General features: G+C 42.1%; 1 protein-coding gene across 6 annotated transcripts in view; it reads left to right on the top strand.

Moving 5' to 3' along the window:
• myo9ab (myosin IXAb) overlaps positions 1 to 14,938 on the top strand; it is a 110,112-nt gene that overhangs the window by 17,435 nt on the left and 77,739 nt on the right. For 2 of the 6 annotated variants that reach the window (XM_017484986.3, XM_017484981.3), the window contains exons 1-2: positions 8,316 to 9,025; positions 13,748 to 14,675. In XM_017484986.3, coding sequence (XP_017340475.1) covers positions 8,997 to 9,025; positions 13,748 to 14,675 — 957 coding nt within the window. In that variant the 5' untranslated portion in view covers positions 8,316 to 8,996. Of the gene's footprint in view, positions 1 to 8,315; positions 9,026 to 12,371; positions 13,494 to 13,747; positions 14,676 to 14,938 lie in introns of those variants that run through there. The other 4 variants (XM_017484984.3, XM_017484985.3, XM_017484982.3 and 1 more) reach the window with 3 other exon arrangements.

Below are 14,938 nucleotides of genomic sequence, written 5' to 3'. Positions count from 1 at the left end.
GCAGAAATGAAAGCAGCAAGGATGAGTGTCCAGAAGTTTCGCTGCACTCTAGTCACTTCTCCCGCTGAGTAAAACCGCAATTTGTGTTCTTGGAAGAGTAGTGGGTATGAATAGAGTAGTGAGTATGAAGGGTGTGAGCTTTACTGCGTCTCTTACGGAGTTGAATGTTACCTATAAAGCCCGCATCATTAACTAAAGCTGTATAGAAAAGAAATCAGACAAGCACACACCATGAAATGGATCTTTTCTGTAGCAGGGCTATGTGACTTTGTTGTTAATATCAGATTTTTATTGTCCAAGTTGTTGTGACTGACCATAAAAGCAGCAGCTATTAGAAGTTAACACCCTGTAATGAATTCCCTCTTAAACAAGGAGTTGCCTTTGCTCGATTCCTCTAGCTTGTTAGAGTTCAAGTGGTGAGTATTTAGTTGTTTTTTTCCCCATTGATGTCATGTGTGTGTGTATGTGTATATATATATATATATATATATATATATATATATATATATATATATATATATATATATATATATATATATATATATTTACAAGGAGGTTAAAATGTATCCGTGGAAGTCAGAAGTCTGGTTTGGTTGCATTCTTCCTGTTTCCATTAATGGCCTCATTTACAAGCATGTAAAGTCTGCTTTTAGGCAGAAAAGTTGCGAAGAGTTTTGTGTGACCTTGGACGTTCTTACACTTACTGTAAATGGAACAGGATTTTTCAAGTGGGCAGGAAATACTGGATGATAAGTGTTACTGTGTTTAAGCAGTTCTTAAATAAAATGGCCTTGGGAATGTATTTCAGCCTGATGGATTATGTACTGTTAGCCTTGGGTAATTCTGTGCTGACCATGGGAAAGCTGACAGGCTAGGGTATAGACTCTAGAGCATCAGTTTGCATTGTTGCAGGTCTCAAAAGCACTATGGATTAGACGTACTGGGTGATTGAGACAGGAGCCGAGGTTTTATCTTTGCTTTTCCTAAGACACTTTTTCTTCTTGTCTCAGCTTCCTAGAATCATCTTGGATCCAAACATCAAGCTTTAGATTAGCCTGAGTGTGTGTATCTCACTTGGGATAAGTGTGTGTGGCGGGCTGCGAAAACTGTCAGTGGCTGAATTAGCCAAAAATTGGAATTTAGCCAAAATATTTTTTCTGCGTACAGATGTGTCAATCTTTGACACCAGTTTAATAAACACAACGATAAAAACAGTCTGTCTTAAGATGCCAAACTTTGATGAAGTTGTTGGACAGCGAAACTGACATAAACCTGATCAATTCCGTCTGAGATCGGATACCGGCTGTCAAAATGTCCAAAATGCACGTGTTCTCCCCGTGCTTCAGGGGTTTCCTCCGGGTACTCCGGTTTCCTCCCCCAGTCCAAACACGTGTTGTAGGCTGATTTTCATTTCCAAATTGTCTGTAGTGTGTGAATGTGTGTGCGATTATGCCCTGCGATGGGTTGGCACTAGAGATGCACCGATGTATCTGCCGATAAAGGTTATTTTTCCCGCTATCGGCCGATAGTTTAAAAACATCCAATGATCAGGGCCGATTATATCCTGCCAATCAAAAGAGGGCGGGAAAACACATTGAATTCGTGCTGTGCGTAAAGATGATGTCTCTTGTTTGGAATGACGACAAAACTGCAGTTTGTAAACTCTGTAATCTCTGCACTGATAAAAATTTTACACCGGAAGTGCGCAGCAGCGAAATCGAGTCTACACGAACATTTAATCTTACTTTAATCTTCAGAATTGAGTTCATGCGTTAATGGTAATTAGAGTAATGTGTGTTCTGTTGATGAGACCAGTTACTGTGAAACAACTTGTTGAAATGGAGAGAATAAAGTTTTTACCTACATTTCTTTCAGAATTGTGGATTTAATTATTATTCATTTAAAAGACGGCATAAAAGACAGAACTATCGGTATCGGCCGATATCACTCTGAATAATCGGTTATCAGTATCGGCGGAGAAATTTAATATCGGTGCATCTCTAGTTGGCACCCTATCCATTTTGTGCCCTGAGTTCCTTCAGATAGGTTTCAGACGACCCTGTGTAGGATAAGTGCTGATAAAAGTGATGGATGGATGCTCCAGCACCGCAGTCAGAATGGAATCTATAAAATCTTTCAAGTTCTTCCTTTTCACTTTTAGGGACAACCAGAAAACTCGAAACGACTTAAAATGCTGTATTTTTTTATTTGAGATGTGTGCAAATAAGATGCCATTTTTCAGTTCAGGAAAACCTGTAGCTTGCAGAACTTTAGCATGACAGTGATGTCAGCATTTCACCACATCATTTTTTTCTTCTTCCCCAGACTGACACGCTAGCTGTCAGTAAAACAGCTGATAAAAATAAGACTGTCTTTTAGCTTGATTATCCCCCTAAAACGACATGACGTTGGAACAAATGTTTTGTCTAATGTCAAGTTCTGTTCTGTCTAATGTCAAGTTCTAGGCTTAATTTAATTGGCAATTCACTAATTATTTACCATATCTATTAATGAACAGAGTATTGAACAGATTTATTGAACAAACCTACAGCTTGGTAATTTCGGATCGTTTTTAAACGTGTATGAAATATTCTAGCTAAGCTGTGAAGGAGTTTATTTGCTTTGGGGAAAAGATTTGCATTATCGTCCTCAATTTCCCTTCCTGAGTGTAATGGTTATCGCATCTAAATGTCAAATGAACCACTTCTCTGTTTCAGACAAATGTTCCAAACATCACATAATGTTACCACATAACATCACCTTGATTGTGATCTCTGTGTGGTTTTAGCTGGTATTCAAATACCATGCTAGTTAGAGAAGCCTAGTATATGTAGTATATGTCGAAATACAGACAGATTGCGGCATCATGACTTCCTAGTACCCTTATTTTCAGTATCTCTTTTTCGAAAGAGAAAATAGGCGCAGTTTAACCCCGTATAGACCCTCAGCTTTCATTTCGAGCCATTTGTGAGTTTTCTTAGGTGACAGGCCTGTTTTTTAGCCCGAATTGCTCAGTGTCGATAGTGCCAAATGACTTGGCTATGTCAACAGCAGTCTCATATGAGGAATCTATGAGGAATTATTAAACAAGTAAGCCCATAAGCTCCTTCAAACATTATAATTTGACATACAGTGTGGTTCCTCTTTGACAGAGAGGAACTTATAATGAATTTCAAATATAGCTTGGGGTCATTCTGCAATGAATCATCAATAGCTGTACTATACGATGCTGTAAAGATTCTCCTAATATATTTTTACCCATCATATTTGTTTCCACTTCCTGTTTCAGTCATACTGCATTCTTTCCAACACTACAATATTTTTAAAAAAAAATTAAAATGAACAGAATGATTTGAATTTCAATTCATGAGCCTGTATACATTCTTTTCCCCACTCATTTTGGTCATGTGCCCATTCCTACCCATTTACTAGTTGTGCACTACTAACCGGAGAGGGTGAAGGCTAACACATGCTTCCATCCTGACATTTGCAGCTCTACCGTTGCATCTTTTCCAACTGCCGCTCATGCAACATCAAATGGCAGCTGAATGCATTTGGAGGAGACGCTAAATACCCTCGTCCATGGCCTGTTGTGGGTAGTATCAGTCAAATCGACAGGAGAGAGAGTATTCCCAGACTTCCCTCACAGTTATGTTCTCTTGGGCTTTGGCAATAGGGCAAACATTGTGCCTCCCCAAAGTCTGACACCAAGTCCGTGAAAATGTCAAAGCTCTAACCTCCAATCATGATCCCAAAGGGCTAGCATCTGGGAGTTTATTTTGAATGGTCATGGTTTTTAAACCGAAGAGAGCTTACCAGCAAGAAGAAGAGGAAGCACAACTGTGTGAATTGGGGAGGATAATATAAAAATCTAACAGTGGAGTAACAAAAGATGACAAATGTAGGCTAATAAAATAAAATAATGGCCAGCATCATTTTGGCAAGCAGACAGCTAGCTAGGAGTTGGCGCTCGGTTTGGAGCACGTAGTGATTATTTTGTCAGCTTTCGTGTTAGAATTTGTCATTTTGCTAAAATTTTCTTGAGATCTTGGTCCACTTAAAGTACACGGCGTGGTCAAAAGTTTGTGGACACCCAACCATCACGCTTATATGATTGTTGAACATCCTATTCCAGAATTAGACCCTTTATACTGTTATAGTAACCTTACTCAGCATGGGAAGGCTTTCTACTAGAGTTGGGATATTGGTTGTGGAGATTTGTGCTCATTCAGCTACAAGAGCATTAGCGAGGTCAGGTACTGATCTTGGGTGAGGAGGTCTGGGATGCAGTCGGTGTTCCAGGTCATCCCAACGGTGTTCACTGTCGTTGCGGTCAGGGCTCTATGCAGGACACTCGAGTTCTTTCACGCCAGCCTCAGAAAATCATGTCTCCATGGACTTTGCTTTGTGCACAGGGGCGTTGTCATGCTGGAACATGTTTGGGCCTTAGTCTTGGTTCCAGTGAAGGAAAATCTTAATTCTACCGCAAACAAGGACATTCTATTATGTGACAACATTTTGGACAAGGACCACATACGGGTGATAGTCAGGTGTCCACATAGTTTTGGCCATATAGTGTACACATGGTGTATAAAAGCCAACACTTCAACAAAGGACTTCTGTTGTAGCCTACATTATGTAATGATGGTTTATCTAATTCGGAAGCTTGATCTAGCACTACATCTAGCATGCAGAATTTAACGCTAACACTTTTAGACCGTTATCCTGGTTCTTTACAAAGGCATCTGGGTAACATAATGGCAATAAACAGGAAACATGCCAAGAGAGCCCCTTGCATTTTCCTGCTTGGGGCCCCACAGTCGCTAGAATTGTTTCCTACAGACAGATTCAAAGGCTAGAGTTTCTCACACAGTGATACAGAAACCTCTGGCTCTCATTGTGTCTCTGTAATAAAATTAATCAGATCATTATTGTGAACAAAACTAAAGGATGTCTGTTGTAATACCTAGTTGTCCTTCAGATACTTAAGCTGTGTCTGAAACAGAAAGCAGCACACCAATGACTACTAAGATACCTGTAAAGAGGCAGCAATATGTCATTATGTTGCCACAACACTGACATAAGCTGCTCGCTAAGCCTAAAACACTGTAAGGCAAAATAAAATAAAGTATCATTGGGGAAAATAGAACTCATATTCTGAGATTACACCAGGTATTTCATGTCAGAATTGAAATTGAAAGTCAGAAACAATTACAAATAATGTATTTGTCCACAAATCCTTTGTTTGATAGACCATGTCTTCATTCAGTAAAAGAAACTAAGCAATCAACGCTGAAATTGCTGGACGCATACGATGCTGCCTCCTTTATGAGAAACATCGAAAACATCACGCTTTAATGCCTATAAAAAGATTTGTTTCCCAACATACACTAAATGGGGAAAATGTATGTGGACATGTGACCATGTGGTTCTTCCCCAAACAAAGACAGCAAAGTTGTAAGCACGGAATTGTGTAAAATGTCTTTGGATGCTGTAGCATTAAGATTTCCCTCCCCTGGAGCTAAGTAGACCCAAACTTGTTCCAGCATGACAATGCCAATTTACACAAAAAGCGGGGACACTGAAGACATGGTTTGCCAAGGTTGGAGTGGAAGGTCTCGGGTGGCCTGCAGAGAGCCCTGACCTCAACCCCAGTGAACACTTTTGGGTTGAACTGGAACGCCGACGGCACCCCAGACCTCCTCACACGATGTCACTAATGCTCTTGTGGCTGAATGATATTATATAGTGTATAATGGCCTTTGTATGAAAGCAGGGTCTTTACAGGATATATGTCTGTGTGTAAAAATGGGCTGGTATTCAGATACACACAGTTTAAACGATGTTGTAACTCAATTCTCAGTTGGGTGCTGTGGTATTGTTTCCCCAACTATATGCTGATGTTGCTTTTGGCAGAAAGAGACCTTGAGAGATGAAACCTAGTATCTAATCCTCTCCATTGTCTCAGATTTTGGCTCTGCAAGCTAAACTGAAACGGAGAGTGGTTTGTCGAAGTTGGCTTTACGGTATTCTAAATGAAAGCATGTTACTGAAATAATGCAACTTCCGAACAGAAAAGCCACAAACGCTACGAGGTTACATTTCGCTAATAATTCAGATTTGTTTCTCGTCTTTGTTCAGGGCTCAGATGATACGTTTCAGATTTCTCCGAAATCTTTTAAGAACATCCTAATGAATATAATTATAGACGATACTAGATTGGAAATGATCGATGGTCTGAAATACTGCCTGCGCAAGCCAAACATTGTATTCTATTTGTATTCTTTTTGACATGGACAGTTATGTGTATTTCGAAGTCACGATTGAATTAGCTAGTGTAGTGTAGTATTTTGTAAATGTAATTAAATTCTACATGACTCAGCAATCTGGTTTTAGACTATCAGATGCACTTTGATTGATGACATTCAGCACAAAAGGCTGTTTGGAAATCACTGTGTTAGCAGTCGCAGTGTGCCAAGGTGCTGTTTAGTTCAGTCAAGTTCAGAGATGAAGCTAACCCCCCCCCCGTGCTGACTGTTTGCTCTTCCTGTAAGTGCAGATCAATGATCTCACAGACCATGTTCAGACTTAGTATTCACTTCCATCGTGGGTGTGATCCAAGTGAGTGAAATGTGTCTTGTGATCCGATCACTCAGACCGCTTGCAGGGGTGATCTGTGACACGTGTAGCCACATTACCACATTTGTAAATGTGGCGTTTATAGCCTTGTGCATTATGATTAAATGTATTAGTGCTGTGTTTGTAAGGAACAGGGTGAGATCCTGTCTAACATGAACATGGGTACATGTTTCATTGAGCTATAGTCTGACACTGATTTCATTTTCTTGTTTATTTAGTATAGTGTTTAATGTCTATTAGCCCAGCTGATGCACACATTACAAAGCACATAATATAATCAGTAGCAGCTATTGCACAAGTGACACTCACACCACATAGGCCTACAGTACACTGCACAATCCCGTACCAGTCATATATACTGATCCACGTATTTACTTAAAACACAAGACAACCGTGATGTCAGTGTTTGCTTTTGTTCCTGCTTACCTTCAAATCTGTAGACAGCTGGGACTAGTCGGGACACCGACTATGTCTCACCTTTGTGCTCGATTACTACATTTTTTCACACATGCAGTGATGCACCAGGATGATAGACTGAGGAAGGTGAAAAATATAAATAGAGAACTGTTTCGGTAACTTTCCACTCATCTGTGCCTACCAAAAATGATTTATGGTGTGACTAAGCATTGACTAAGTTTATCTCTGCTCAGTGATCTCACATGAAGTCAGGTTTTACTTGTTCTATCATTGGCTGAGCAAAAGCTAGCACAAAATTCTGTTCATCACTGACAGTGTGATTAAAGCTTTTATCAACCGACCTGAGTGCCTGAAGGTTAAGTAGGAAATACCGTCCGACAGCTGATTCTGAACGGCTGTGAGCTTTGGTACTGGGCTAATATTTTGGGAATGGTTTTCACGTGAATATTGGGATGCTTTTGGAAGATCTGGCAACACTTCATGTCACGAAATGCGATCATAAATGGTCCCTGAGGTCGCATTCTAGACACATGACAATCCCAGCCGTCCATCTGCGATCAGATCACCTGATACGGAACCTTTTGGCGAAAACCTGTGAAATTTCCGAAATCCGACTAGGAAAAAAAACTAGGAAAACACCCCCTCAATTCAGAATTCCTACCCGGGACGGTGTCCTCAACCCTGTGTACAGCAGGTGATGTCAAATCAACGTGGCTGCTCACAGCAAGAAGCACAAACCAAATAAACAAAGTCTTGTTACCTTTAAATGTATATACAAGTATTTGCTTCAATAACAACATGCAGGCATATTCGCTTGTTGAAATTCTATACAGTTTGTTGTTTTGAGGAGGTAAATATACACCGCTCATCACAGTTAGCTGGCTACCTTGTTGCTAGCAAAAGACGAATATGGAGGCGTCCATGGTTATTTTCACACTTTGTATTCTACTCGAGGTCGAAATTTATATGAGTTCTGACTTCCCACTTCTGAAGTAAGTTGAATGTAGCGTTAATATCAAGTCTGATTAGGGCCACTGTGTGATGGATCTATCACTTTCTTACAGCATCAGGATCGGGGATTGATTTATGAGTTCTCAGTAGCGAGACTGAGATAGGAAGAGTTGTGCAGTTTAAATGTATGGACAGTACATACAGTTCTCTCTCTCTCTCTCTCACTCTCTCTCTCGCCATGATCACGTTTCAGGAAACAACAACTCCCCCCTCCCCCCCCGCCTTTTCCTCCACCCCCTCTGTGTCCCAGCTGCCAAACCACACATACACAAACCTCAGCTCGCCTCTGCACCCAGTGTTTAGAGAACTGGCTTCGTTTGAGCGGGACAGAATGAAGGACAGACGAAGACAGGGAGTGGTTTAGAAGAACTTAGGAGCAGCTTCATGTTTCTGCAAGAGAGGCTGATATATGAACGTGCACCACGATGTGATGATTTTCTTTGCTCGTCGTGTGGCAGGACCGGACGGGTTCATCAGTAAGGCATGAATCAGGAATCTCAGTGGACTGCAGTAGAATGGTGAACTCTTTGGACACACCATCTTTTGTCTATCCTCATTTGGAGCCCAACAGTAGATCAGTCCTCCCTCGCTGAGTTGACAAGACCCTGGATCATACTGAGCGCTCACAGCCGACCAAGAGCTTTGTGGTATTTGTACGTTTGCGCCTTTCCCATGCTGTGGAATGTTTAGCAGCTCTGACTGTAGTTTCTCAAAGCTGACGAACGCTGGAGCTGAGAGCTTTTACTACCGAGGAGCAGAGGAAGCCAGTGACCCCGTCCAGCCAAGTCACACGCACCCTCACTTAGTCTTCTGCTGATAAGCTAAAGTTTCTCAATCCACAAGACCTTCTACGCTAAAGCCCTTAAGTTTGTTGGAAATATCTGAACTGTTTCATCTGAAGCGTCATAGTGCGGCTGCAGTTCTCATCCATGCCTGTAATTACCCTTCAGGTCAAGGGGTAAGTCCGTGCTCTTTGAACTTTGTCTAATTAAGAGGCAGATAAAAGCGTGACATGATGTTGAAAGTTTGAAACGCCTCTGTACGGGAGTGATGAGCTGCTCGGGTTTGTTGTGAGATGAAGCTGGCGAGGCTGTTTTGACGTCCTTATATGGTTAAAGCTTTCACTTAAAACGCGAGGTGGTTTTTTTTATTAACGAGGAGTAGCAGGGATACATTTTTCTGTGGCGGGGTAGAGTTTTCAAGAAAAGCAGCCGCTGAAGATGTCCGTTTGGAGGGAAGGTCCTCGGTCACGCTGACAGGACCAGTGGAATGCTGGGACTCGGTGTTTATTACTGTTGGAGGGGTGAGAATTCAGAGACCATCTGTTGACTTTACAGAGAGGAGAGTTTTGGCCACTCGCACAGTGACTTGCTGTGTTCTTAACACCGTATTGCTGATGTGTTATAAGCAGTAAATACAGCTGTGGTGGCATGTTAATGAAGAACTGCCATGTTTCTATAGGGTGCGTCTGCATCTCTTGTAGATGAACCTCTAATAGACACAACAAAGCAACATTTTAGCAGTTGGTTCAGTCATACCTTAGAGTAAAATCTTTTAGCAATTATAGTCCCATCTGAAAGTATTGGAATGGCCAGCTTGTTTTTTTTTTTTTGCTATACACGGAAGACATTTGGGTTTGAGATCAAAAGACGAACATGAGACGATAGATCAGAATTTCAGCTTTCATTTCCTGATGTTTACATCGAGCTGTGTTAAGCCACTTAGAACATTGCACCTTTTGTTTGAACCCATCCATTTGTCAAGTGATCAGAATTATTGGAACAGGTGTTTCTTGTCGCCCAGGTGTGTCCAGTTGCTCCTTATTTATAGTAACTGGTTTGTAATTTTAGTTGAATACCCCCTGCTATGTATTATTCACGCAATGTAATAAATCTGAAGAGCAGATTTATATGTATAAAGCAAATTATGTAATACAAGGGATATTTGTATCTGATGGGCCGTTGCCAGGATTGGATTGCAGTCGGTTGCCTTATCTGTACCTACTTTCCTAGCAGCTTGTGTAGTAAGTGATAGAAAGGTCAGTTAGAATAAGTATCCGTTTGATTCTTATACCCTCAGATTCACTGCTCACATTGGAACGTTCATACAATAAGTACACGCGTGTGTATCTGGTACTGGGAGATCAAGATACTACTTATACACGCTACTGGAAGAGAACCCAGAAACAAGAGCAGGATCTGTGATGTGCTTAGTGCTACAACGATATCAAAAACTCCCATTTCTACATGCTTCTGTGAAGTTAAATACAGCAGACTTTCACCCTTTCTGACCAAGAGACATGCATTCAGGCAAACGTAACGTGGTTTTTAGACTAAAGAGGCACTGATTGGTTGGTTCAGGAGCAAAATCAAAGTAACCTGGATGCTTGTTAAGCCCGAGTTGGCATTCCCCTGGAGCGCCCTAACTTGACCTTTCACCTTACACGAACCATTATCTCGCACCACCCAGTGAAAGTCTCACTGCTTTTCTGTTGCTCTTTAACTTTTAGCTTCCATTTTACACTCTCTTTTTTAGAGGAACAAAGTCATGTGCAGGATGTCTTTTCAGAGGTCAGCTGGATTTATGAAATGGAGTTCACATGCAAGACGGTCTTTTGCTAGTAATTAAAAATGGACTTGGGGCTTCTTGATAGGGCAATAACCATCTAAATCCGAAAGGTCCATTCACCACCCAAGTGTTTGTTAATAATTTGCTTGCAGCATGAAGAACTGTGCAAACATGTCTAGAGAGCAGTCATATGGCTTCATGTGAAAGCTGTGAAGTTCTTTGATGACCTTGCGGAATTGGGGCAGTGGTGGCTCAGTGGCTAAAGGCGCTGGGTTACTGATCAGAAGGTCAGGAGTTCAAGCCCCAGCACTGCCAAGCTACCACTGTTGGGCCCTTGGGGCAAGGCCCTTAACCCTAAATTGCTCAGTTGTATAAATGAGATAAATGTAAGGCACTCTGGATAAGAGCATGTGCCAAATGATGAAAATGTCATGTAATTTTGAAACCAGCTACTTTGTGGTATATCTCTGCATACGTCTCCCCATAATTTCCCACCAATCATCATTATAGGTTCAAAGTGCAGATTTTTGCTGAAAGGGGAAGGTAAAGAAAAACCCCAGACAAGCCTTAAAAGGGGTTAGAAAATACACGAGGAGGCGAGTATTTAATGTAAAAAAAAAAACAAAAACAAATGAACTACGACGAATTAACACCTGTAGTGTTGAATTAGTTCTTGGAGTGTCCAATTTAAATCGATAAGAACACTTTTAGGGCTGGTTTAAGACTTGTGATTTTGTCTCACAGCTCCAGGGATTCAGAGTTCAGGTTGCTGTCTCTGTGGCGTATCTGTGCATGTTCCCTGTGTGTCTGCAGGGGATTTCTGTTGGTTCTTCAGTTTCCTCCTACATCCCAGTCAGTGGTTTGTCTATGCTAAATTTCCTAGGTGTGAATGAGTGTGCGAATGTGTTTGTGCATGGTACAGCGAGGTGGACTGGCGTCCCATTCAAGGTGTGTCTCTGTGATCTCAACGTTCCCGGGATAGATCGGCTTTGGATGCATCGTGACCCTGACCAGGACAAAGCGGTTACTGAAGATGAAAGTATGAACCTCCAGTCTCAGGGGTTATAGTTTCTATTCGCATAAGATCACTTTTATAGTTCCAGGCTCTGTTTGCTTGTTCTGTAGTGTCTTCAATTTGATGTCTTGAGCGTTTCAACGGATGTCCAAGAGAGGGCTAAATGCCTGACTTGCTTTATGACAGAGCAAACGCACAGATAGTCGGTTTCTCACAAAAGCACTAGCAGACCCCTACCCTACTGTACTTTGTTTCAGATCTGATCAGCACTTCTTTTCTGGAACCGTCCAATATTACAGATCTGTTGTGGAGGAAACAAGATTCATGAATTGGATTGGCAGACAAATATGAAAGGAACGAGCGTCTCAGAGTCGACGAAATTGCATAAATATTCACCCGCTTTTTGAACTTCTGCCATTTTATCAATATTCTACACAATTTTGTTTAGATACATTATCTAGATATTTCTTTAGATACAGTATATTATACAGTATACATACTGTAAAGTCCCAGTTAAGTTCCAAGATGGAAACACTCAAAAAGGTGTGTGGGGTGGGGGTGGGGGGGGGGCATGGCAATGTACACAGCTTGGTGAAGAGAGAGAGAGAGAGAGAGAGAGCCTTCACACTAACTTGAATCCTGTTGTTTATCTAATGTGCTCATACCTTTTCTTTCCCCTACTTCATGTTTTTTTTTTTTTACTTATTGTCTTTAGTTTATTGTAGAATATATATTTTTGCTTGTCTTTTGATCAAATGAGTCAAATGCCGGTCGAACCAGATGACTGGTTTGACGCTGACACGAGCAACAATGGTATGGCTCAGTTATGGATTCAAAATGATTAGTCATCAGTTATACCATGCACTTAGCATAATACGTTCAGACTTGCTCTGGTGCTTTGCTATATTATTTGTTGTGCAGGAAACTCGAGACACCAGGACAATAAGAAGGCAGGATGCATGGGTTCAGAAAGACTGTCTGGGTTGTTTACAGCTGGAAGACCTGGAGCTTCCCCCAGACAGCTGGATGCAAAGAGAAACGAAATAGAATGAATAAGAGGATGCACAGGTTAGGCAGAGAAGCTCTGATTTGTTTCGCGTCTTCATAAAACCAAAGCTGAAGAGATCCAGCTGAAAAAATTCAATTTTTTTATTTATTTTTTCAGATCTCATCGTTTGTGAGTGTTCCATGTTTGATCAGTAATTGAAATTGTTGCAGAGAATCCATCTAAGAAGAGGGTTTTAGTTCCATCTTCTTCCATCTCTGCTGACAGCCAGGGTGTTCGGTCCTGGAGACATCCTGGTTCTGAGGTCCAGTTTAAGACAAAGGTGGTACGACAGCTGTAAAAAAAAAACAAAAAAAAACAAACGTATCTCACCGCACCTTTATCGATGTCGCATCTTCTCTGAGTCGGCATGTTCTGCATTAGAAACAGGCCATGCTGTGTGATGGAGGGAAGAAATGTGGACAAATTGTTATTAAAATGGCTTTCACTGTGATTCTTTTAGTGAAATCATCTGGCAGCCTTACAAGATTACATACTGTCATGAGAACATGTAGTGCCTTCATTAGTTTAAAACCGGGATCTCTGACAGTAATTATGTCATATTGTGCAGTTATTGTGTTGTATGGGTAGGATTTTGTATTAAGAAAAGCCAAACCGTACTGTTGTACTGCCTGCAGGAGGCTTCCGTTTATGAATGGGCATCCTCAGGCTTAACATCAGCAGGAAGCGTCTGAATTACAGCATTGTGTCATGAGAACAGACGCTTCTGTGTAGACGATGGCAGTTGTTGCACTTGGCAGTAGGGCGGATAGATCCAGCGTGCCCTGCTCAATCGTGGTATGTCTGTCTCGCTTAGTTTATCACCATGTCTTCCTATTTGCGTCTTGTCCAGGACTAGGACAGATGACATTATTTGACATTAGTAGTTCATCATACTTTATACCTGAGAGAAATGTTGGCTTGCGGTAGCATGAAGGGTACAGACTGAGGACTTAGCAGTCTGACTGATTCACCTTTATGTATATTTATGTGTATTTATTTATTTATTTACATGCACTCTAACGCTTCTCTCTTGCCGTTTCTCCGTTCAGCTGGAATGTCTTGACTCCGCCTCCGAAGCTGTGTGCACGAGGTGCTGAAGCGGACGCCGATGGGAGCTGCTGCTCAATGATGAGCTGCCATGGCGCTGGAGGGCATCGCCGGCGCCTCGAAGACTCAGACTTCACTGTGCGCGTGTACCCGGGCGCCTTGGCCGAGGGCACCGTCTACTGTCCCGTGTTGGCCCACAAGGTCACATCGGCCGCCGAGGTAATCGAACAGGTGATCGAGCGTCTGCGGCTGGACCGCACACGGCTGTACGTTCTAGCCGAGGTGAAAGAGTTCGGCGGTGAGGAATGGATTCTGAACCCGAGTGACTGCCCCGTGCAGCGCATGATGCTGTGGCCGCGCACCGCGCTGGAGAACCGCTTCAGCAGCGACGACTACCGCTTCCTGCTGCGCGAGAAGAACCTGGATGGCTCCATCCACTACGGCAACGTTCAGATGTGGCTGAGGGTGACCGAGGAGAGGAGGCGGCTGGTAGAGCGTGGCCTCCTCCCTCAGCCTCCAGCCGGACGGCACGCTGCAGATCTCTGCACTCTGCCGGACCTCAACGAGCAGACGCTGTTGGAAAACCTGCGCTCGCGCTTCAAACAGGAAAAGATCTACACTTATGCCGGCGGCATCCTGATAGTGGTCAACCCTTTCAAGTTCCTCCCAATCTACAACCCAAAATATGTCAAGATGTACGATAACCACCAGCTGGGCAAGCTGGAACCGCACATCTATGCCATAGCTGACGCTGCATACCACGCCATGCTGCAGAGGCGCAGGAATCAGTGTATCGTCATATCCGGGGAGAGTGGCTCAGGGAAGACGCAGAGCACCAACTTTCTGATCCATCATCTTACTGCACTCAGCCAGAAGGGCTTCGCAAGTGGAGTCGAGCAGATCATACTAGGAGCCGGACCCGTACTAGAGGTAAGTGCAGACGCTGATTCAGTACTCGTTGAAAATGGTGTGGAGAAATCCAAATAAGAGACGAGTAAATAAATAAATGAATATTTTAGCAACTATACACTAGGATTATCAGGAGCTCCAACATCCCTCTCTCTCTCTCTCTCTCTCTCTCTCTCTCTATATATATATATATATATATATATATATATATATATATATATATATAAAATGAATTTTTGAGAAAAACAGTACTGTTATTTTAAAAGGAGTGTTCCATAAGAAGG

The sequence above is a fragment of the Ictalurus punctatus genome, chromosome 14 (genome assembly GCF_001660625.3).
Source record: "Ictalurus punctatus breed USDA103 chromosome 14, Coco_2.0, whole genome shotgun sequence".
NCBI lineage: Eukaryota > Metazoa > Chordata > Actinopteri > Siluriformes > Ictaluridae > Ictalurus > Ictalurus punctatus.
Note: the sequence above shows the minus strand (reverse complement) of the source record. Positions and strands in the feature narration are given on the sequence as shown.